Source organism: Emydura macquarii, unplaced genomic scaffold, assembly GCF_026122565.2.
Source record: "Emydura macquarii macquarii isolate MOO-44397 ecotype Brisbane River unplaced genomic scaffold, CSIRO-AGI_Emac_v2 contig_2897, whole genome shotgun sequence".
Classification (NCBI taxonomy): domain Eukaryota; kingdom Metazoa; phylum Chordata; order Testudines; family Chelidae; genus Emydura; species Emydura macquarii.
Window position 1 is genome coordinate 49,482,762 of NW_027133034.1, and position 24,826 is coordinate 49,507,587.

At 39.4% G+C, this 24,826-nt stretch overlaps 1 protein-coding gene across 1 annotated transcript in view; it reads left to right on the forward strand.

Moving 5' to 3' along the window:
- Window positions 1–23,005, forward strand: part of IQGAP2 (IQ motif containing GTPase activating protein 2) — a 188,352-nt gene extending 165,347 nt beyond the window's left edge. Inside the window, exons 30-36 of the mRNA XM_067568807.1 lie at window positions 70–211; window positions 6,956–7,043; window positions 8,522–8,734; window positions 16,551–16,711; window positions 17,694–17,837; window positions 21,360–21,468; window positions 22,026–23,005. Of these exons, the coding sequence (XP_067424908.1) occupies window positions 70–211; window positions 6,956–7,043; window positions 8,522–8,734; window positions 16,551–16,711; window positions 17,694–17,837; window positions 21,360–21,468; window positions 22,026–22,139 (971 nt within the window). The 3' untranslated portion in view covers window positions 22,140–23,005. The remainder of the gene's footprint in view (window positions 1–69; window positions 212–6,955; window positions 7,044–8,521; window positions 8,735–16,550; window positions 16,712–17,693; window positions 17,838–21,359; window positions 21,469–22,025) is intronic.
- Window positions 23,006–24,826: the final 1,821 nt, after the last annotated feature.

The window sequence follows — 24,826 nt, forward strand, 5'->3', positions numbered from 1 at the left end:
CTGGTACATGCACCAGTTCTTGTCTCAGTCAGTGAACTGGCAGAGTAAGAGCCATGTTTTTTCTTACAGGGGAAGGAGCTGTTGATCCCAATGACCCTAACAAGGAAAACACACTGAATCAGCTTGCAAAGACTGAGATTTCACTATCTTTGACCAGCAAATATGAGTTACAGGAAGGTGAAGATCAAGATCTCAAAGGCTTGATGATAAAGTACGGTTTGTTCATAAAATATGTCCTTATTTGGACACCTAAATAAGTTTTTTCAGAGGTGCTGAGCACTCACAGCTTCTGTTAATGTTAATAGGATAGTGGCAATCTGAAAAACACAGTATTCTTATTTAGATCAGGGAATTACAAACTCGCTTAGTGTGGACCACATCTGAACTATATCACGTCCCTTTGCCATTGGCTTCAGAGGTGACATAATAACCAAGCCTTAAGTGAAGTATGACCTGGCAAGAGAGAGACAGTGGGAAAGCAATTTAAAGCATGAATACAACTGAAAGAGGTGTATGTAGTTAGATTGTACCTCTGGCTCATTATGCCTTCTACCTCCTTTTTTTAGGAGTAGGTGGTGTGCAGAAATACCTTTTTGAGACTTAAAGATTTGATTTTGTTGGATTTCTTTAAATGATAAGTAACATTTGAAAGCTTTAATGTTATTTTGAAGTCTGATGTGAGTTCGGACAGCTTTTCCTCATTCATAAGAATTTGGTTTATTCTGTGTACATTGTTTTCTTGTGGTAAGAAGGATCTGTTTTATAAAGTTGCTAATGTGCTTCACAGAAGGGTTAATTTGGTTTCAGGAGTAACTTAAACTTTTTGTCAGCAGTGGTTTGGTCTCTTTTCCAGCTTGCAGTAAATATTCTTAGCACTGTAACAGATAAACTGTTAATTTTTAATTAAGAACGTAAGAATTTTAACTCCAGTAAATTAGAAATGTAGAAATGAGCACCTTTCAGATGTATTAAATTCACTCAGCAAGTGAATGATGTGGGTGTCAGAAAAACCACCAACGCATTTCACATAGGCTATCAAATGGTTATTAGTTAAGGTCCATTATGCAAGCTCAGATTCAGACCGTGGGGCTATAAATAGAAGGATCTGTATCAAACAGACCAGTGAAGTCTATACCCCATCCAAAATCTTTCTAAATTGGGAAACAAATTTTGTAAAACATCAATATTTTGGCTATTACAAAGTTACTGCTATTTGCATTATTGCCCACTGTGAAATAATTACTGTCCTAACACATGCTTTTTTCATAATTTAAGATGAGTTGCTGTCTAGACTTGAAGGCAAATCCAACTCTACTCTCCTTCCTTTAAATTGATCAAAACACTTGGAACCTTTCACCTGACCTGGTATTTGTACAGGATGTTACTATCCTCTCACTTCACAAACATTGTACGACTTACCCAGAGAGAGAATTATATTCACTTGCTTCCTTTCTCTTCAGATGATTGAAAAATACTACTGCTAAAACCTGTAGGCAAGTGTGTTATATCAAAGGTCTGCATAGCTATTTTTATTTTTAAATTAATCTCATCCCTATTTCACTGGATATATTCACATTTAATGTACCTGTGAATTACGAGTTGTTTAATATCCCTTTTCTCTATTGAAAATGGGTGCAAGTGTACTGCTAACCCTCTAAAACTGCTATTTTCACATTTTTGCTCATAGCCATGAGGGCTAGACTCTCTTTTAAAATTAAAACTCAAATTCTGATCGCAATGGCTGCACAGACCTATCGTTCAATTCAGCTACAATCCGTCTGCAGTGCTTGTGCTGAACACCAATATTTTTAATGTACTTTCTGAATCTGAGAAGTAATTTAGCTTTATTAACTGGCAACTGAAGCTTTACTTTGGAGGAAAGTCATTTTACCACAGTGTTTGCAATTACGTGCACACATTCTACATTCTTAACCTTAAGGGCGTTTTCCCTAAACAAATCTTCCAATTTAGCTGACAGAAGTAACTTCCCCCAGAATTTCCCACACATTGATTTGTATAATTTTATGGCCCAGGAAATGTATTAAGATTTGAATGAAAAGAGAAGTGGTTGGCTTGCCATCAGTATAGCAGTTATGCATGCTTATTGATCTGAAACATAATTTTCAAACACTTCTTGGGATCTTTTTTGGTAACTTTACATCAAACTACATATGATGCAAAGCTACTTGCATGACTGCTGTAGTTTCTAATACAAAATGCACTATGTAAGAGTATAGGAGTATCTCAACACATTTGTGTATTATTTCTGACATCCGTAAGGTAGGCAACTTACAGACAGAATAACAAGGTCTTTGTCCTGAGCAACTTAAAGTTTACATAGACAATGTAGAGATTAAGGATGAGGGAAGGGATTGGAGTGAATGGTGATAGTTACCATATAACTTAGTAGTACCACCATTTTATTTCAGTTTGTCTTTTTACTTTGTTTCTTCATTGCCTTAAGTGTATTGTACAACCAGTTTCTTCTGTAATTGGGATGGATGGAGCCAAACCATTTTGTTTAAATTAGAGCTTATGTTTTGCTCACCCTGCAATCTCTGTATTTACAGTTCATTCACCTCCTTTGTTAGAGAGTGTTTTCTCAGTTACTGCTAATCTCATCTTTAAAGAGCTTTTTTAAAATTCACTTATGCAGAATTGAACTACAGCTTCAATTGTAGATAATGACAGCTGAATTAGGATGCATGTACAATAACTCTTGCACCTTTTCTAAAAGACATTTTAATATAAAAACTGCCCGTCCAGTTGGTGGGTCAATTGAAACTACCCACAAGGGTTATCAGCCAGTGCCAAGAACAGTTTTGCCTCTGTGCCCATTCAAACATCTCATTAAATGTGGCTTCTGCTGAATAGGATTTTTGTACATTTGTAGAGAAGCTTTCATGCTGTATCTCTTCTGTATCTAAATAGTGAATGAGTTTAGATAGCTGTCAGTCTGCTAGCTATTATGCATATTAAATCATCACTCTTTAAAAGTATATTTTATTAATCATAAATGCAGCTTTAAACATAGATTGTTGTGTACTTTTGTAAAATAGTTAAGCATGTGTAGAGTATTTGTGATACATTGGTGAGTTAATATCTGTGGTTATGTGTGTAATTGGATAGTGAGTGTTTACAGGAACTTATTGTTTGGAATATGTGCTTGTTAAATGACTTGCCAGTCAGGCATGCATACGTCTCATAATAGTACTGTGGAGATGGAAATACACTGCACTTTTCACAAATGAAAAGATGAGCTGCTAAAATGCTCAGAATCCTCTTGCCTACACCAATCTGGACCAGTGGGCCCCATATTCTAATATGCATGCAGTAATCAGAATACAAAGTATCTAACTTGTTTCTCCAGAAGCAGCTTCTTTTGGAGTTAGTGAACTGTAGCTTTTTAAAATGAAGTAAAGGCCATGTATGTATGAAACATGATAAATTTGTATCATCTCTTTAAGAGGTTCTGATTACTAAAGATTTGTGTAAGCTCTGCTTGGACAAGACTAGTCTCTATTGCCTTGAGGGGGAGTGTGGCCTAGTGCCTAGAGCAGAAGGCCTGATTCTAGTCCTAGCTTTGCCATTCATCTGCTGTGACCTTGGCCAAGTCATTTACCCTGTGATTTTTTCCCTTCTCAACTGGTTTGTTTTTCTATCTGTTGGTACAGTGCCTAGCATAATGGGACCCCAAGTTGGTTGGGCCCTCTCATGGCTACTATTTAAAAAAAAAAAAAAAAAAAAAAAAAAAAAAACGGTTCCAAGTTTGTCCGCTAGAAATGGGTGCATTAAAAGCTGTCAGTACTAAGTTAGCAGCTGCATTTAAAAAAAATCCATGCTGTATTTTTAACTCTAGTAATACAGTCAGGAGGTTGCAAAGTCATGAATGACTTTTTTGCAAGGCCCACACTGCAGTGGCAGATTAAACAGTATGTCCAAACCAAGACAGAATATGCCATATGGTGAAGTCAGTGACCTAGAAAGACTCCCAGACCAACTTCTGCAACAGGGGAGGACATCACACCTGCCATGGAGCCCATTGACTTCGCCCTGCCTACCAACATCCTTTCTCTTATCTGGTCTAATCCTCATCTAACTTGCTTTCAGCAGTTAAATACAAAAATACTTTTAGTAATTGTAAACAAAAAGCATCAGTATAACTGAAGCAGACCAAAGGAAGTAAATTAGCTATTGAATAAATAAATTGGATCAGCATTATCTCAGTCTTAAGTGATTGAAGAACTTTTTTCTTTTAATATTTCCAGAACTAAAAATTACATGAAAATTAGAGAAGACTGGATCCCCCCAATCTTATACTTTCAGTCTTTATGCTCTTAAATCTGTTTTTACTGTAAATAAGTTTTAAGGTACTTGTATTATAAAAATTACACCATATTCCTGGACTTCAGTTATTTATCCAATGCTTTTAGAGAGCCTGGTTCTCAAAAAGTGGCTAATCATTTGTAACTGTAACTTTCAGTTCAGTTATAAGGTTAACTTGTCTCTTGTCCTGCTTCCTTTGTGAAGGATATTAGAATTTCATGAACATGGAATGCTGAAGTATTTCTAGAAACTAGGCCAAAAGGAAACTCACGTTCTGAAATACCTGACGGACTGGCAGTATGAGTGCGTAAATGACAGATTCTCTTGTTTAGTTCTCATATTGACTTGCACATTCCATGTAGTTTAATGTATATGGATATTGCTGATTTGACTCCAGAAACCTAAAGGATCTGAGGCACCAATTGTGGTTTTAAAGCTTATCTGGCATGACGCATAAGGATTTTGTTAGTTGTTTTCACAGAGCTATCAGGTTTCCAAAAGTAGAAGTAAACTTCTAGTGTATTTTTGTTCAAGAAATGAAAATACACTTACCACAACTGATGACTAGTTTCCTGCCTTAAAAGGAACATTCATAGAAACTTGCTATGGCCATGTTGAAATAGTGTGTGTCTAGGTATACAACTAGATATATTGTGTATATGATTGGCTGTTCCTAGGTGTTCCACAAATTCAATGATACATCTCTTTGATAAAACAGATTACAATACTTGAGTTTTTAAAAATCTCTTTAGAATATTAGAATTCATGGGAAACCTTTGGGACTTTTGAGTTTGAAAATTGCAAATATATCCCTTCAAAGGACCATATTTGGAGCTGTCTTGTACCTGTGCTTTGTATGCATAACTTTTTGCCTGAAAAAGTGGTACATAAGGAGAACTTCATCCATGGGTTGTTTTGCACAGTTCTGGGAGATAGTAGAGATGCTGTCGTGTGACTTGTGACTGGTGTGAAAATGGGTATGTTCTGTATACAGCTGTACCCTGTGTGTACACCTCATTCTCCTCCTAAACAGCACCCTAGCATCCATAAACTATGGTCCCAGTGCAGAAAAGCATTTGGATTCAGGAAAGAAGTTAAGCATGTGCCCAAAACTCCATTGAGTCAACGTTAAGCATGTATTTAAGGCCTTTCCTGAATAAGTACATAAAATAGTTGGAATAAATTTCTATCTGATGTAATAAGTTCTAGGGAGATCACCAAAGGTTGGAGAAGGCAGCTACAGAAGGGGACAAATCTGAAGTAAATGTTTAAGGCAAAAACTCATTCTGAGGAAGCTTCTGTTTCACTGGCATATAGGAGTAAATTCAGGAGCAGTAGATGGCAGAAGGAATCCCTCTGAAGCTATTCTACATGTCTGAGCAGTCACATGTAATGTACAGAAGCTGTTAATGAAGGGAATACATAGCTGCTGTGCCTCCAGGAGGTTGAGCAGACTTCCTGATCCAGCTCTATATGCATCAGAAAATGACACAATAATTCAGTGTACTGACATTTCTGGATTTCTTGCCACTGCTGCTTTTTTCCTTCCATATAAATGTCTAATACATCAATGAGAATTTGATTCAAACTCAAATGTTTTGTGTCAAGTAAGAATACAAGTTTCCTGTGATTATTGACTCTTGCATGGGCGCATATAATAAAGACCATAAAATCCTTTCCCACAATTTCTTGTTGGATTTAAACTTCTGGTCTTGAAAATTAAAGTAGTGGTTTACATAGATAAAAACAGTTGTTTGAGGACTTAACATAGATGTTTCATAGCTCATACTTCAAAATGATTTTTTTCAAAAACTCGGTTGTTACATTATCTTTTCAGTATGGTGTATACTGTACATTACTAATCTACTAATGTCTATTTATTACTTATGCTATTAGCCTATAAGAGATGTACCTAGTTTGTGTAACAATGTATTTTCTTCTGGTAGAGCTGTGTAACAGGATGTTCTTGGAAGAACTGTAGAATGAAAGGACAGCAGGAATTGTCATAACTTCTTACTACAACCAAAAAAAATCCCACTACTTTAAATATCAGGATGTAGCAATTTCCTTTTTGTTTAGAATATTTTTTTGCTAGTAAGGAAACATTGAGTATTCACTGCTCTAAGAGATTCCTCTTTCTTTAAGCAGTGCACAATAATATACTTTGTTAATTTTCTGTGTCGCTTCTGAAATTCAGCAATGTCTTTGCTTCTAGATATTCTGTATAATTCCAGATGGCTCATAAAAGATTTATGCATATGTCAGATTTTGGAAAGATCTGTGTTCCCACCTCACTTTCAGAGGCTTAAGTTAAGTGATACAAATGCTCCTGTATTTTAGCTAACTGAATTCTTATTATGGCATCTATCACCATCATAACTGAATCTCCCAAATAATAGAGAACACAAGTATATAGGCTTTGGTACAAAACTGTGCATATATCAAAAATCCATTGTTTAGTTTACTATTACTGTTAATAGAAGCTCTGAAATCTAAAATGCCTGACACACTGTGTGTGTGTGTGTGTGTGTGTGTAATCTTTAATTTTTAATTGAGTCACAAATGAAGAAACCAAATGCTTCCTATGACAACTCTTATAATAATATCCATTGTTTATTTCTCTGTAAAGGACAAAAAGACTTATAGTTGATGTGATACGAACACAACCAGGAGATACACTCTTAGAAATTTTAGAAACACCAGCTTCTGCACAACAGGTAAATGTCAGGTTATTTTTGCTCTCCTCTTCATATATCTTAATACCTTGTCCTGGATTGAAAATGGATAACAAATTTCTCTGACAGCAATGGAGAAAAATATTCTTTTTGAAGCTAACAAGTCATACAATGAAATCAGCCTCTTTTTTTTTTCCCCCTTTCATGTGAATTACTGATTTTAATTACAAGTTATCAACATGTAGTTTTTAAAGCTGGCAGGCCTGGTACTAAGTACAGTAGAACCTCCGAGTTATGAACACCTCAGGAATGGAGGTTGTTCATAACTCTGAAATTTTCATAGCTTTGAACAAATCATTATGGTTGCTCTTTCAAAGGTTTTCAACTGAACATTGACTTAATACAGCTTTGAAATTTTACTATGAAGAAGAAAAATGCTGATTTTTAACCATCTTAATTTAAATGAAACAAGCACAGAAACAGTTCCTTACCTTTTCAAATCTTTTTTAAATGTTCCCATTTTTAATAGTTTGTTTTAACACAGTGCTGTACTGTATTCGTTTTTTTTGGTCTCTGCTGCTGCCTGATTGCGTACTTTTGGGTTCCAAATGAAGTGTGTGGTTGACTGGTCAGTTTGTAACTCTGGTGTTGCTAACTCTGAGGTTCTACTGTAACTTCAGAGAGAGCTATTGTAGAAAGTACAATGTGTATTTTATTTCAGGAGTCTTATTAAAAAGTCACCATTTAGATCACAGGGCTTATTCCTGCTTGAAAATGTTGATCTTTTGTGCTAACACCTAGAATGAGACTGAAGTTGTACTATCCTGTAATCGATTAAATTATTTTGAACATAATTTGAGTGTCCTTAGTCTCTTTGATTTTATACCATAAAATGTGCCAATATAAGCTATCTTTCTAGGTTTTTCTCCTGAAATATGTAGTATCTTAATTTCAAGCATTTTCCCATTTAGTTTCTTTGCTCATGCAATATAAGCAAACAACTGTGTGGGAAACTGCCTGTCACCTTTCTTGGTATGGGAATCTCCCTTGTCTTCTGTAGACTTCTCTCAAATATTGCAGCCTGAAATATTTAGTGGATGCACAAGCTATTGCAGTGATGCAACATTTTGGCTTTTCTTAACCTTTTTAAACAAGAGGAAAAAAAGTGGGGGCACTTTAAGGTCTTCAAACCCTGTTGAAGTCAGGAGGAGTTATTCCACTGATTTGAATGGTTTTGGATCAGGCCACAGGATTGTAATTCGAACATGCTCAGTATTTCCTGGCTAACAGATTTACTAATTCATTAATAGTGAATGGATCTACTTTTGAGGTGCCTTCAAGAAGCATAGTGAGAGTGATCTCCCTCAAAACACAATTTAGTCAAAACAGAGATAAACAGCATTTATTTTACAGTCTTGTTCTGAGTTCTCAGGTGTCTTTTACATAGAGGTTCGAGCATCTGGATGCTTTTTATATTTGTTGTGCACTGATAAGCAACTGTCTTTCCATATTTTGTCCAGGAATCCGAGCACTTAAAAGTGGTAGAGAAACGTGCCATCTTAGATTCCAAAACTCCAGAGAAAATGAAGCACAGTCAGTCCATCCTTGAAGATGGGCAGCTACCAATAGAGCAAAAGAAAAGGAAAATACAGAGAAATCTTCGCACATTGGAACAAGCTGGATTAGTGTCTTCTGCAACTAAGTACCAAGAAATCATCAATGAGATTGCTAAGGTAATTGGAATGTGCTGTTTATTTTTAAAATTTCTAAAAATGCACCTACCCTTTTACCATATGTATAAGTACCTGTGATAAACCTTCTCATACAGAATACCAGACTGAATCACCTAAAGTATACAAATAATGATTCCATCTCAGTTTGAAAGAGAATTTAGACCATCAAAATAAGTGAGGAAATAAATTTAGTTGCTAAAATACTCAATATATGATTGCTTGAGCTGAATAATGTGCGAGAGTGTGCAGTTTTCCTATATTAGCCACACTACACAAGTGATGAAGAGTAACTGAAAATCTCCGATGTTTTTACCTAGCTCTTCTATTGGTATCCATAAACATACACAGCAAATAGCAGGTGGTCATAAGAAGAGGTTCTGCTACTTTTTCCATTTAAAATAAAACAAACTTTTCAAAGCACAATGTTCCAAGTAATCATTAGTTTTCATCCTTAGAGCCTAAAAGTCATTAAGAAATGAAATAAAAATAGCAGTCAGAAAAAGGATTTCCTTTCTTGTGTTTGACATAAGACAAAATAAAGCTGCAGCAATGATGGAAAAACAGTAAAGGAGAGGTTTTTTCACCATTATCTCAATAAAAGGAGTTAGGCTTATTGTGTAGCAACCAACTATCTTGACCCAAATCAAAATTCCCATTCTCGCTCATGTTGTCCATTTAGTGTAGTTAATGTGACAATATATTCATTTGCATCAGCTATTGTCATCAGACATAAACTTTTTTCAAAAGGTAAGAGATTATATTTGCAAATGCACATAGCAAGATCTGTTTTCTAATTAGATACATTAGATTTGTATCTAATATCATAACTGAGAGGTTTGCCTCTCTCCCCATGCCATACTGCTACAGTTGTAATCAGAAGATGGTGCTCGAGCTGCAATCTCCTTGTTTATCAAAGGTGTGGTAGGGGGCATCTGGCGGGACGTTCTTTGTGGGCACTGGAATCCTGGTACTTACTCCCTCCCTTAGTTTGAAATAGTCCATATCTGATGACCTTCTAGGCCTGCTGCAAGAAGACTTCTGTTTAAGAGGGCTTTTGAAGAAGATTGAGGGTATTCTTCCTAGCCAAATAATTGGGAAGATTTTTGAAGGTGACTGGCTGAGCCCCGACTGAATTGATCATTTTGAAACTGCTGAAATTGTTTTGTTTCTTTTAAAATCAACGTAATTAATATCCAAGGCTGAGAGATGACATTCTTAAGAGTGAAAATCTAGTTTTCTCTTTTGAAGTATGAATTGGATGCATGTCCCACTATAGATGTGCATGTGCCTCATGCATGCAGTCAGCATCTTTGAATAGCAGCATCCCTCAGGGCTGTGCATGGACCCTGTATTACCTTGAGCTTCCATGCAATCACATCCCTCCCTCAGTTCCCTCTGACCACCTGTGGTAGCAAGACTGAAACCAGTGAGTGCCTCAAATGTATGGACCAAAATACCAGCCCTCTAGAGACCTCCAAGTCCTCTATTGCTTCATGTGGGAGTCGCCAGTGCGGCACAAGAGTTCGTGGAAGACGTTTCTATTCCTGATATTTTCTTCTTCTCCAGCTGTAAGGGGGTCTTTCTGCTATGCTAGACCTGAAGAAACAGAACAAATACATACCTCAGATTCAGGATGGTGATGCTTGCCATGGATCTCAGGGCCATGGTCCCTCAGATCCTGTGTCTGTTAAACATCCTAGGCCTGAAATTGAGTGAAGAAAAGTAAATGCACTCCTTAATACCAAAAAGCCATCCACAAGTGCTCTTTACTTGAGTTAATGAATATATTTTTCCATCTCTGCAGCCTTCAATAATGTGGGCCTGACTCAAATGAAGATTTAATCAATTCTGGACTATCTTTTTGCACCTTAAGGAGTCAGGTCTAGCTCTTGGCTCCATCGAGGTGCATCTGGTGGCCATCTCAGTGTTTTACCCTCACATAGATGGCAAGCCTGTCTTCACTCACCCAGGCTATGCAGTGCTAATTCAAATTAGCTTAATTCAACTTTCAGCAGCCTATTTATATAAATCACAGCTGACTGCACACACTACGCTGTTTGCACTGTGTTCTTGTGTTCACACTGGCCAGCCTTAAGTCAAATTAGAAAGCAGTGCAAGGTGGGTAGCTATCCCACAGTGCAACTAGCCACCGTGGCTGTTGTGATGAGTGTCGTCGTCCCAGGGTGCAGCACTGCTTTCCCTTCCCCTCCCCCAAACAAACAGGAAAAGGATTTTCTCACTGGTTTTTTTACTCCCTGCGATTGCCATTGCTGCAGAGACATGGAGCCAGCTCAACTCTGCACTATAACTGTGAGCGTGACAAATGCATCGCAGCTTATCATGGAGTACTTTAGAAATAGAGCAAGAAGGCAAAGCAGATACTACATCTATGCCACTGAGGCTGCCCTGCTACAAGACATCCAGCAGAACAATTCCCGATTGCTGCAGGCTGTAACATGTCACCTGCACTCTGTGGAATTCAGGTTCTGGTGCAGGGAAACAAACACAGACTAGTGGGAGCACATTGTTATGCAGCTGTGGGATGATGATCAGTGGCTGCAAAACTTTCGGGTGCAAAAGGCAACTTTCCTCAAACTGTACTCGAAGCTGGCCCCGTCCCTGAAGCGCGTTAACACTAGCTTGAGGCAAGCTATGACAGTGGAGAAGAGAATTGCCATCGCTCTATGGAAGTTGGCAACCCCCGACTGTTACCGCTTGGTTGGGAATCAATTTGGAGTCAGTAAATCTACAGTGGGCGCTGCTGTGATTCAAGTGTGCAAGGCCATCAATAGACTTCTGCTACGAAGGCTAGTGACTTTGGGAAATGTGCAGGACATCGTGGATGGGTTTGCCACGATGGGCTTCCCAGACTGCGGGGGGGGGGGCCATTGGTGGGATGCACATCCCTATCTTAGCACCTTCCCACCTGGCGACTGAGTACATAAACTGCAAGGGGTACTTTTCAGTGGTCCTGCAGGGCTTGTGGATCACAGGGGTCGTTTCACAGACATCAATGTGGGGTGGTCTGGGAAGGTGCATGACGCTCATGAATTTCATAACTTGGGGCTGTTCTGTAAGATGCAGATGGGAACTTTCTTCCCCAACCAAAAAATTCAGATCGGGGGTCTGGAAATGCCCATAGTGATCCTGGGGGATCCTGCTTACCCCTTGCTCCCTTGGCTAATGAAGCCGTACACTGGTCACCTTGACCGTGACAAGGAGTGTTTTAATAAGAGGTTAAGTAGTTGCAGAATGGTTGTAGAATGTGCCTTTGGGCGTTTAAAGGGTAGATGGAGGAGTCTCCTCACTAGGCTGGACATGAGTGAGAAGTATCTCCCTTATGTGATATCTGCTTGCTGTGTTCTTCATAATGTGTGTGAAGCAAAGGGGGAAAGGTTCCCACAGGGTTGGGCTGTGGAGGCAGAAAGACTGGCCACCAATTATGAGCAGCCAGGTGCCAGCACTACGGTGAGAGCATACCGCGGAGCGCTTTGCATTAGGGAAGCTTTGAAAACCAGTCCTGTATCTCATTGCAGAACCTGATTTCTGTTCCTGTATGTGTTTGCCTTTGATCCCCACCAACCACCCACCCCCCTGTATGTTGTTTGCCTTTGATACCCACACCTCCCACCACCCTTCGATATCTGTGCCCGAAAAATCCCTCATGAACAAGATATGATTTAATAAAGAAATCTTTTGGAAAGATGCAAAAATGTATTTAACATTCAAGTCTTGGTTGAAGGTGGGGGGGAAGGGTTCATTCACTGTCTCCAGGGATAGGGTGGTAGCTTGGTGGCCAGCAGTCAGCATGTCTGCCACAGCTTTCCGCTCCCCTCCACCAGGGTGGAGGAGAGCAAGTACTGCATCCTGGCCAATCTCCTCCGAGACCTGTTTGGGGCAGGGGAGAAGGAGGGCGGCATAGCATTCTGTCAAAGAGCATTATGGAGGGCCTGCAGTGGGACTCTGTCCCCAATAAGCTGGAGCAAGTCTGCCTGGTCCTGCAGTAGTCGCAGCATCTCCTGCGTGGTGCTGCGATCATGTTCCTGCATTTGTCCCATGTTCTGGGACGAGGTCAGCCGCCACGCTCTTTGCTCTGTCTGCAGCTGCCGAGGCGTTCATGAGCTCCAAAAAGATGTCATCTCTGCTATTTTTGCTTCCTTTTTCTAATCTGAGACCGTCTGTCCGCAGCACTACTTAATGGTCGGCCCACTGACGAGGTGTCTACAGAATCAAAGAAAAATAACAAGATAGCCACAATTAGCATAGTGAAGAACAAGATACATGTGTGTCAATTTCAATAATGCCGTGATAAAATGTAGGTAATGATTTTCTCTCCATGCTTGTATTTAAAACCCTTACAGAGAGGAACTGTGGACGGCGGGTTGGGGGGGGGGAATCTCCTTTTATTCCAAACCCTTAACAGAGAAACTGCGGAGGGCTTGGGGGGGTGGGGAGGGAGGATATTCTTAAAACACATGAAGCCATGATGCTGCTACCTTGAGTGCAGAAAAGAATCCTATCGTGGAGGGAGGAACAAGGCAGCTGTCCCCTGAAAATTTTTTCGAGGGATAACAGATTAAATTTTTCATGTGATATCAACTGATGATAAAAGTAGCGTTTCTCATCACATAAAAAACAGGATCCCTGGGTAACTACCCAGAAGAGTCAGCAAAATGCCTGAGATCCCTTTCGTGCCCCCCACACCCAAAGTTCAAGGACAGAAATGCTAAGAAGAAAGAAAACTCACCAAATGTGCCTTCCCCGGGATCATTTCTGCTGTCCTGTGTGCTGGTGGACTGCTCGGGGGTCAGGAATATGTCCTGACTGTCTGGGAGAACGGACACCCCGCTCTCCTGCACCCTGCTCTCCACAGCTTCCTCCTCCTCGTCCACAGAGTCCTCCTCATGGTTCATGGACTCTGAACTAGCGGAGGTTATCGATGCTGCAGGGAGGCATCGTGGTGGGATCGCCCCCAGAATAGCATGCACCTCATCATAGAACCTGCATGTTTTCGGAGAGGAGCCCAAGCGGCTGTTAGCTTCACTGGCTTTCTGATACGACTGGTGCAGCTCCTTGATCTTCACTTGGCACTGCTGAGCGTTTCTCTGATTTCACTTCTCCAGCATGCCCTGTGATATCTTCACATATATGTCAAGATTCCTTTTGCTGGCTCTGAGCTGAGCCAGAATGGACTTCTCTCCTCACAGCCCAATGAGGTTAAGACCTCTGGTCAACTCCATGCTGGAGCATGTTTGGGCTTTACAGTAGACAAGCTGAGATCAATGGCAAAGCTCTCCCAACGCTGGCAGCAAGCAAAGGACATGGAAATTCAAATGTTCCCAGGGCTTGAGTGGGAGGGGTCTTTTTTCCTGGTTCCGTGACCACAGAACAGCACAGTGCAACTGTGCAGAGCAGTCAAAGTGGGGCATTTTGGGATACAGTCTGGAGGTCAATTAATTCGATTTAAGACCCTTTGCATCTACACTGATGCTAATTCGATTTAACTAATTCGAATTTGGTGCTACATCACTTGCAGAGGTGGTCTTATTAGGTCGATTTTACAGGCACCTTAATTCAAATTAACAGTGGCGTCAGTGTAGACACAGGTGTAATTAATTTGAATTAAGGGACCTTAAGTCGACCCAAGTCGTCAGTGTAGACCAGGCCTCCAGTCACTAGCAGGTTCCTAAATGGCGTTGATAGACTGTTTGTCAGAGAGCCAACATTTTCTTTGATTTGAATTTGGTGGTGTCTGTACTTACAGACCTTCCTTTTGAGTTTTTACTGTTGTGCTTTTTTTCTACACCTGTTAGTAAAGGTAACCACCTTAGCAGCCATTTCCTCTTTCAGGATGATGGGAGAGCAGAATCCCTTGGTCATGAGGACTGTAGGGTTGATTCTACAAAGACAAGGTTCAGCTGAGACCACACCCCAGATTCCTCTAGAAGGTGGTGTCCAATTTCAATGTGACTGCCTGTCTGCCTACCAGTTTTCTTCCTTAAACTGCATCTGTATAAGGAGGAGCAGAGGCTCCAAACCATGGACAGTTGAGCATTGTGTCCTACCTAGGTAAAAACAGTCTTCTGGGGGTGTCTTTCCAGCTTTTCATCCCTTATGTGGAATGTATGAGAGGCCACCCATTTACAACTCTCAGGCTCTCAAAATGGATCACCAGCTGCATTACAATGTATTATGCTACCAAAGGAGTAAGACCTCCTGACAAACTATCAGTTTGTCTACTAGACCAGAGCTCACTCAACTTCATCAGCATTTGTAGCACACGTCCCAATTATTGACCTCTGTAGAGCAGAGAAATGGTCTTTTATATTCATACATTTGCCAGGCATTATGCACTGTCTGCTGCATCACAGGAGGAGTCAAATGTTGGGAAGGCGGTCCTACAGTACCTCTTTGGATGAGAATCTGTGCCCTGTCTCCTAGAGTTATAGCTTGGAAATCGCCAGTAGTGTAATGAACATATATAAGCACTCAGGGAAGACAAAATGGTTACTCACCTTCTCATAACTCTTGTTCTTTGAGATGTGTGGCATATGTCCTTTATACAACCCAGCTTCTTTCCCTGATGCTTTAGCTTTTATATTCTAGCTATAGAACACAAGGAGCTTGGCAGTGGATGGGGCCCCTATGGATACTGCTTGGGAAAATACTCCAGCACCAGTGCGTGCAACGCACGTACACCTACAGCATAATGGACCTATGCAACATCTCTTGCAGGATTTCTCATAACTGTTGTTCTTCATCTTGGCAGGAGGTTAGACTAGATGACCTTGGCAGTCCCTTGTAGCCTTATGAGAAGGCGAGTATCAGTCTTTTCCTCAATAGGTTGTAATCAGTGTGGATCCTATGACCCGCTCTCAAACTCCACTTTGTCCTCAATAACACAGGCTTTTGATTGTGGGGAACTGAGGGTGATTGTGGCTGTTCTGCCCTTTATGTCCTTGCATGAGAACATGAAGAAGCACCAGGTATATGTGTGGCTTCGGGTACTGCTAATCAAGACGCCAGTCGTGCACACATGGGGCATGTGCACCTACAGTGGGATCCACACTGACTACAACATCTTGAAGAGGTATTATAAGTAACAGTTTTTAATTGTGTTTTAAAGACATAAGCATAAGCATCACATGAATAGATGAGTTCTAGGATGTTGCACACTATAAAGAACTCTGAGCCAGAGCTATTAATGGCTTTTCACCCTATCCCAACTGTTCGTCTGTGTCTTAAAATCTGACCTGTTGGTCCTCATTACTGTTTATAAATCCACTGGAGTGAAGAAGTTGATTAAATCTTCATCTGTAGCATCACTGTATCAGAAGAAATAACATACCATAAAAATAAAGGTCTTGTGGATGTTCTTAACTGGTCCTATTGACTTCTTTTGGGTCCTCAAATAAGTTAATGGTCATCAAATAACAGTTTATTTGCTGAAACATGGATTCTTACTTCAGTATAATAGACAGAAATAAATTGTAAAAGAAATACAAGCAGCTGAGTAAATTGCGCACACATGGAATTAGGGGTGTCATTATCCATTTTGCACAACTAAGTGCCATTCTTTGCAGACATGTAGGATTTGTATCTACACTTCAGACAACCACTTCTGGGAAATAAGAGCAAGTGTAGTGTTATAATTAATGTTTTTCCTGGTAAACGAGTGAGTAATAAATTGCTATTCAGTTGTAGAAGTATTGAACAGATTTTCATGGTGGTCTGTGAGGAAATAATTTAATTTAAAAAAAACTCAAATCACATTATTATTCAATAAAACAATTCAATTCAAAACTTTTTATCTTAGGACATCCGAAATCAAAGAAGATACCGACATCATCGAAAAGCTGAATTAGTGAAACTCCAACAGACTTTGTCTGCACTTCAATCCAAGACAACATTTTATGAAGATCAAGTAAATTATTACAACACCTATATAAAAACCTGCTTGGACAACTTAACAAGAAAGTGAGTTGAAAGATTTCTTTTTAATGTCTAAAGAGAGCTCCAAGTTGATGTAAGTTGAGGGTTTTGTCTTTAATTGCAAATTTGAGTATAATGCACATGTAAAAAGTGAACCAGAATTGTCACCAACCGTTGAATATACTACATAGTGAAAAGGAAACTGATAATAAATTTATTTGAAGCCTCCTTTAAAAAAGCCTTACATCTGTCACAGGCTTTTTTGAGAGGAATGTTTTCAATTTATTGGTGTTCAATTAAAAAGTTTAAGTGGAGAGTTTACCAATGGAACTACACATGTGCAAACTCATGTGCAACATTGGGATATAACTATTATTTTTCCCCTCACTCTGAGGCAACTTGCTTGAAGGTGGAGGGACATAAAATAGTACTAATTAAAATATTTCTTTGCTAAAATATGCTTTATGATACAAGTATTTGACACTCATCTGGGATGATCTGTATCGTTCACTTCTGGATTACTGCATTGCTCATGAGATAAAGCCACAGCTAACACTGCCCAGTTATAAAGTTTTATTAACATAAGTTATGGGTTCTTTCAGGGTGAAGGACTTCATTGTACGCTTAAAAAAAAAATTTGACATCTGTTGTAACTTCTGTTACTTTACATCTTATAACCAGCTGCTAAAATTTAACTTTTCAGCAGCTGAAAACCTTTACAAAAAATGTAAATTATTCAGACAAAATAAGTCTCCTAATTTTTCTACGTCTAATAGTAATTCTCAGATCTGTTCCTTTCCTTTTTTCCTCCCCTTTGCTTTTTTCTAGTGTTTAATTTTTGAGCTTTTTATGTAAAAGTTGGTTATAGTTAACAAGACAGAGCCGTCAAAAGAACACACAGGAGTGAAGGCAGAACTAAACTTTGTTAGCATTTCCTTTGCAAAGAACTATGGAGAAGAGGAGAAAAATAAGTGTGAAGGAGAAATAAGTGGTGTTGGTGGATAAACCACAAACTTTTTTTCCACAGAAATTCTCGGCGATCAATTAAACTAGATGGAAAAGTAGATGAGAAGGGAAGCAAAAAACTGAAACACACATCACTAAAGTACACAGCAGCAAGACTACATGAAAAAGGTGTCATTCTAGAAATTGAAGATCTTCAAACCAATCAGTGAGTAAAGCATTAAACCTGCTCAGAGCCAAGTAAATTGACAACTCTTTAACTAGTCATTGCTTTGGTAAAAGTTCAGAAATTTCAGCATTCTTTTTTTCTAACATTACTGTAGAGGTATTTATACATTAGGAAGGGAGATTATAGTTGGGTAGCCTAATAAAGTTTCTCCCAGCTATCTTGTAGTTTGCTACTTAATGACTTTTTTTGAGAATACACTCGATTAGCCTATTGCTACTTTAAATGGAACGTTTAGAAGTTAGATATTGAAGTAATTTAATAAGTGCTGATACAGTGGACTTTCTGAGTAGTTATTGCATTTTCATCCATTGAGTAATCATTTTAATAAACTTTTGAGTAAAGCAGACATTGTGCCCAAATTGCCATTAGTGAAAATAATTCAGTTTTGAAGTTCCTGGATCCTGACCTCTTCCTCATCCTGAGACCCTTGGGCTTCATCTCTATTCCTGCAAATCCTAGAGACAGGTCACACTTGACTTGGCCGTGCTCCCTTCCACCCTCGTACCAGATCCTCTGCCTCCAGCAGGGCAAACACAATTGGTGGTTCAACTTTCCTGTGTTATCCAATATCCTAAGTTTCATAGCTCTGTTTGTTTGGGACAACTGCAAGCAAAATGCTCCTTTCTCGCACCCTTTCTTCCTTAAAGGACCAGAATTTTTCAGGATGTCTTTTTATGCTCCGTCTGCCCCCCAAAATAGGACCACCTGTTGAGTTCTATCATACTGAGCAAGCCAAACAAAACAAACTGAAAAGTGACAGAGCTGCCTTTCTATAGCTCTTGAAAAAGGTTTCCTCACAAATGAAGCACTCCTTGATTTTTCAAAGGTCCATGGACCTTTGCTCTCCTAAGGAAAACGATGCAGAATTTCAATGGCTTGGTGATGTCCGTGCATTCTTCCCCCACACACCAGTCAAGACTCCTCTAGAGACATTTTAGCAAGGATGGGTCAGCTCACATTAGTACCATGGGGGTGTCAACAAGCTGCCTCACCAATTCTTTGAGGGAAGTTGGGGGGACTCTTTGATTTAACACATCTCACAATTTCCTGGTTGAGTCTACTTCAAAAAAGGAATTTGAGTTCCTTCGCATTCATGTAAGTGGGTTATAGTCAAGGGCAAGGAGTCTGGTATTTTTTTCCAATTAGCCTTCTTTTAAAGAGGAGAATCCAGCCTCTTAGGAGGATGCTTCTTTGTATTTCTTTTCCAATAACTTATTTAGGGATGAGAAGCAGAAAATCTCAAACCTCCCTCCTTCTCACCTTCTAAACCTCAAAAGCCCCAAGTAAGATGGAAGACTGGGCCCCCAATGGAAATGTGACGACATACATATTGTGACAGGGTCAGACTAGATGGCTACTAGATGTAGCAGTAACATCCCTGGCAAAGGACATGGTGTCTTAGTGTGTCTTGCTAAAGGAAGGATTTCTTCCGAAATGCCCTTGTAGATGGAAAGATAGACCACTCTCAGAAGGGACTGCAAAGCCTCTTTTAGAGCCTTGCTGATAGCCACCTGATTTGCCAGAACCCGAATGTCCTGATATATAAAGCTAAAAAACACAGGACACATCCTTCTCCTCAGAACAATTACTAATTCAAGTGTGCTAAACAAGATATCCCTGGCTCTTATGATCAAAAGACACCCATGGATTCCATTAGACTGGTAGCAAGAGTCGTGTCAAATTCCTTGGCCAATAGCCAATTCTGGTTTAAGCCCTGGACAGTGGATAATCATTTAACGCAAATTTTAAGTAGGTGATGAGTTTGTAGGAGGAGTCCTGTTCAGAAAGAAGCTTGATAAGGCAGTATCTAACAAGCCAAGCCAAAATGTTCATTTCCTACTCCAGCAAAACCCAAAAGAAGACTTCAAACTCTCCTACAATGGGAAAAGCTTCTTTCATTCTTTCACCACAAAGATACCAGAAGAGAAACCCAATTTACTCCAAGTGCAGAAGCTGTGCCCAGAACAATAGGAGGGAAGCCCAAACCTTCGCTCTGTCTACCTCCATCCAGAAATAGGTTTACAGGGGAGGTTATCCCTTTGCTCAGACAGATCCAGTTGATAGGTTGGTAAAGGAACTAATGCTGGACAGATACTCTTCAGCTTTAGGATTCTCCATATTCCTTCATTCTCTGTCCAACCTCAAGAGATACCAATAAAAATCAATCTATTCTCAAGGAGAGTTAACACCACCTAGAGCTAGGGGCAAGGCCCCTCAAGATGAAATGTGCTCTTGGCTCTACTTCATATTGCATGTATTAAGTTAAAGATCAGGAGTGGTCCAAGCTGTTTTGGCTCATAAGAGGTTGAACAGATCAAAGAAGAGACCAATTAAGGATGGAGACAGTAACTTCCATTATTGCTTCAGTCTCTCCCTGATGATGGTAGATCTGATGGAAGCTAATCTGTATAGTCAATCAGGAAATGTCATGTGTATGGTGAGTGCTAATAGCTTGCCCACTACAGGTCATTTAAACTAAGCACTCAGAATAAAAGCTCTCTAGAAAGAGTAAAGATGCCATGCAGTATCTGTACTTAGTGTCATTAAGGGTATTGTATTAGGGTATTTTGTTTGGATTGTTAGACTCCCTCTGAACTTTTATTCTGTTGCAAAGCAGCTGTGGGAAAAGGAAGGTAGACATTCAGGCATACCTTGCCAGGCCACTGTGGTCTCTGCTTTGAATTAAGGGTTTTCCAAGTGAAAATTGCAAGGGCTGAGGGAGATAAATGGCAGTGGGCACAGTTTTTTATTAACCAGTTAGACTTATGTGGGATCCTGGAGAAGAGTCTACTGAGGTATTATGAGACAGACACTTCTGGGGACAGAGCAGAGGTACCCTGAGGTATCTACAATACGGGCTGCTGCCTGTGTGACATTTGTTACCACTTCCCTTTAAGGAAACTGAATGTGTGTACATTTTGTAAATAAATTACCCTGTGTCCATGTCTACACTACAGACTTCTGCTGGCCTAATTATGTTAGTCAGGGGTCTGAAGAGGTATGATCCTAACTTACTGATGTGGCTGTGCTGGCAGAAGCCCCTACTGCAGAAGCAGTTATGCCACCAAAACTGTGTTTTTACTGGTATGTGTGTTCTACTCCTGGAAGGTGGTTTTATTATACCAGTACAAAATAGCTTTGCCAGTGTTGCCGAGTCCACACTAGGCACACTCTGCGGTATATTATGCTTGTTTTCCTATACCATAATGTAAAGCACTTCAAGTGTAAACATAGCCTCAGGAAATACCTGACTCTGCACCACTGATTTCTGCTCCAAAGCAGAAACTGCCCTTCATTCCCCCCAAATTCTGTTATTGTTGGACAAAGGGGCAGTAGTAATATCTCTAGCTTCAGATTACATATTTGTCAGGAGTGCATAGTGTGCGCAGGAAAATACGGGTGCTTATAGTACAAATCTTTGGGTTTTTTGTGGCTTTCTCTAGTGTTTTTGATCATGTGATAAGTGTGTGGCATACATTATATATCCAGTTTTTTTTTAAGGTTTAAAAATGTTATGTTTGACATCACACCTGGTGAAGAAATGGGTGACTTTGAAATCAAAGCTAAATTCTTGGGTGTTCAGATGGAAAAAGTGCATCTCCATTTCCAGGTAAAGTTTAAATTTGCTCTGTTGTAATCTAAATAGACTTGTATTTGAGCTCAAAATCTACTCATTCTGATTTTTCATGAACTATTGAGGCAATATAGTAGAATGCAATGGTCCCCAAACTGTGGGGCATGCCCTCCTAGGGGGTGTGGAGGAATGTTTGGGGATGCACAGAGGAGCCTGGGCCAGCCTCCAGGGGGGCGGGGGAGGGAGCACCATCTAGCCCTGCTCTGCTTCAGTCCCCAAGGGAGCACAGATCGGGGGAGGGGCAGACCAAATAACTGGTATAATGGGTTAGAAATAACAATGTTATTGGGGTAAGATATTAATCTTAGGCTGAGATTGAGTGTGTAGAGGGGGATAACTTTAGTTTATATGTATTGACAATACAGTAAGTGTGTCAAAAATTACTTATTAAATATCACTTCAGCTGTGAAGCATCTAGAGTTTGAGGCTTGGAACTTATAAATAAATGTATCAGACTTGTTGGTTTTATTTTTGAAATTGGGAATTATGAAGTGTGAACCCAAGCCAAGACTAATTTTTATTCTTAATTGCAGGATTTGCTTCAGATGCAGTATGAAGGTGTAGCTGTTATGAACATGTTTGATAAAGCTAAAGTGAATGTAAACCTGCTCATATTCCTGTTGAACAAGAAATTCTATGGAAAATGATTGCAGATATTGTGAACTCTGCATCAAGTGAATAGGAATGTCTGTTCAGTATTTTTGCTTTTAAACATTTGTTTGAAGTTGCTATCATTGGACATTGTTTTTGATGTCAAAAAAAGACCAAACTGTTCAGAAGAATATACTTATGTGCCTTTTTCATCATTTGATACTGCAGTAGTAAATTAGAAAATAGATTAATTTAAACACTTCCAGATTTCACTGTGGTGTTGGTACTTTGATTGGAAAGTGTATAATTATTTAGTGACACTCAGCTATTGTGGGGAGGGAGGCACCATGGTTTTTAAAGTAGGCAGAAAATTTAGTTGAATGGCATAAATATATAAACCTCTTCCTATGAAAACATTATATTTTTAAATGATCCAAGTTACATAATATAGTTCTTATTAGACTTTTCAAGTATTTTCTGAAAGAAATCCTAATTTGTTTCTAAGGGATATTTTTGGCAAATATTTAGTTAAATGCTAAGCCTATTGTCTGGCAGTTGTCAATTGTAAAGTGAATTCCTGTGCAATTTGAAATAAAATTTTATAGGTAATTATAAAGTTACAATAACATTTACTTGTACAAAAATATATCTTATGATTTATTCCTCCTAAATAAAAATGCACTACTGCCTCGGGGTAAATAAATTTTTCTACTCACAGCCTTTTAATTTAAGCGGCAAAGGGGCAATCTGAATAGTGATCAGTAGTTTTTTTTAATTACTTGATGTATTTGAATACTTAAATTGTGCTCGTCTGTCTTTTTTATATGAAAAGAAATAAAATCAGTAAATAAATGCAATAATCAGTTTTTTAAATGTATTCTTTGGAGATTGTTCTATGTAAAATAAATGTTACTTAATTACACTGGTTTGGTTTCTAAATCATTTTAACCCTTTATTTCTGTAACAATCCACACTGTGAGAGGGAATTCTATTGCACAGCTTCTCTCCTCATTCATTGCTGATGGGCGAATACCTCCCACCTGTGGAATTTGGAAGATGTCCAGTGTTATTGTAGGAGCCTCTAGGACTAAGCTCTGCCCTTCAGTCCAGGCCACCAGATTTTCTGCCTCTAGCAGTGCAACAAGCTTGACAGTTCAGGTTCTCCTGATCATTTTGTCTTAAAACCTTTTATATTTATTCGTTTTTGTGCAGTGGCAACCTCGCTGTCTTTTCCCCATGATCAGGTAAATAGCAGCATTGTGGCTTCAAACATCTCGATCTGCCACTACAGCCACTCACTGCAAGACTACTCTGTCGTCCCACCCTCCCCCCAGATATGGCAGAACTATCCTGCAAACACCTATCTTACATCTAGGCAGTGTTCCCTATTTGAGGCTCTACAGAGAGGAAATTATTCTCTGCCTGTTCCTGGACAGCTGACCCTTCCACTGCCAGGATATGAAGCTCAGAGCCCCAGCTCCTGGAATCAAGTGGAGATGTGATGATTTCAGCCTTCATTCTTAAAGAAAATATAAGTTTTTAGACCTCGTGGCTGTGGAAAAAGCTTTAAAAGGTGACCCAGTGCACCTAAAGGCTCAAAAACAGAAGGCAAATAAAAACACCAAATCTATTATTTTTTACATAATCTCAGGATTTTTGGTGAGTTTAACTCATGGTTTTTGAACATTTGGGGATGGCAATACTGCAGTAATGGATAACAAAATGGCTTTTTGCTTCTGCATATATCTTCCCAAAGTTCATTGACCCTGTTTTAAGGGGATGGAATTTTTCCTGCAGGTGCGTGCTCCATCTCCCATCGAGATTAAGTGGTCATCTTCCCCCGTTTGCTCATCTTGTTTGTTTACCTTACATGTAAATACCCTTTTCATGGTCTTTGGTCTTTTTGATTTACACTGGAGACACTGTCAACCTAGCAAGAGTGTCTAGGATAGGCTGGGCTTAGGTACTGCCGGCCAAACATATTTTAGGAACATACTTCCTGCACACATCTGGAATTGTTTATATACTGCCAGTACATAAATCACACAATAATATTAATACCAGCATATTACCAATTTGTACATGACATCTTACATGACAACTTAGCTACAAATAATGACAACAGTGAGTTGGGGCAATGAATGTGTCATGGCATGGTATGGTACGATGTGAGAGGTATGGTATGATGTGCCCTCTGCCAGTTGGCATTTGAGGGGCTCCCTGTGTCACACAAGGGTGTCCACGAAGGGACTATTACTCTGGTTGAGGGAAAAATCTGGAGCAAGGAAATCTAGATTAATTTTACTCAAAACCAACAAAATCCTCAGCGTGACACAGACAAAAAAGAGCAGTTGTGTATGAAAGTTCACAACTCCAGTAGTACAAGGCTCTTCCTTATGGTCTAGCCTCTACACTTAGTGTTTTAAGTGGCTGGTGGTAATCCCATCAAGGCACAGGTTGCATGTTCTTCATCTATAATTATGCACAGATGACATACCAATCAGTACCCTGTCTGGAGAAACAGACCCATTCATGAATGAACAGGTGCTGGAAAAGATATATAGCTACCAGTTCTTCAAAAGCAAGAGGAGCTTTTGATTTCAATTCAAAGAATTGTTCACCCAGAGATCAAAACAAACATGGATCTGGCTGTGATTTTACCATAGCGGTAAAGATTTGCAAAGATCCAAAACTTCATTGCATTAATCATTTCCTAAGGGGTCATCAATAGCCAACTCTTTCC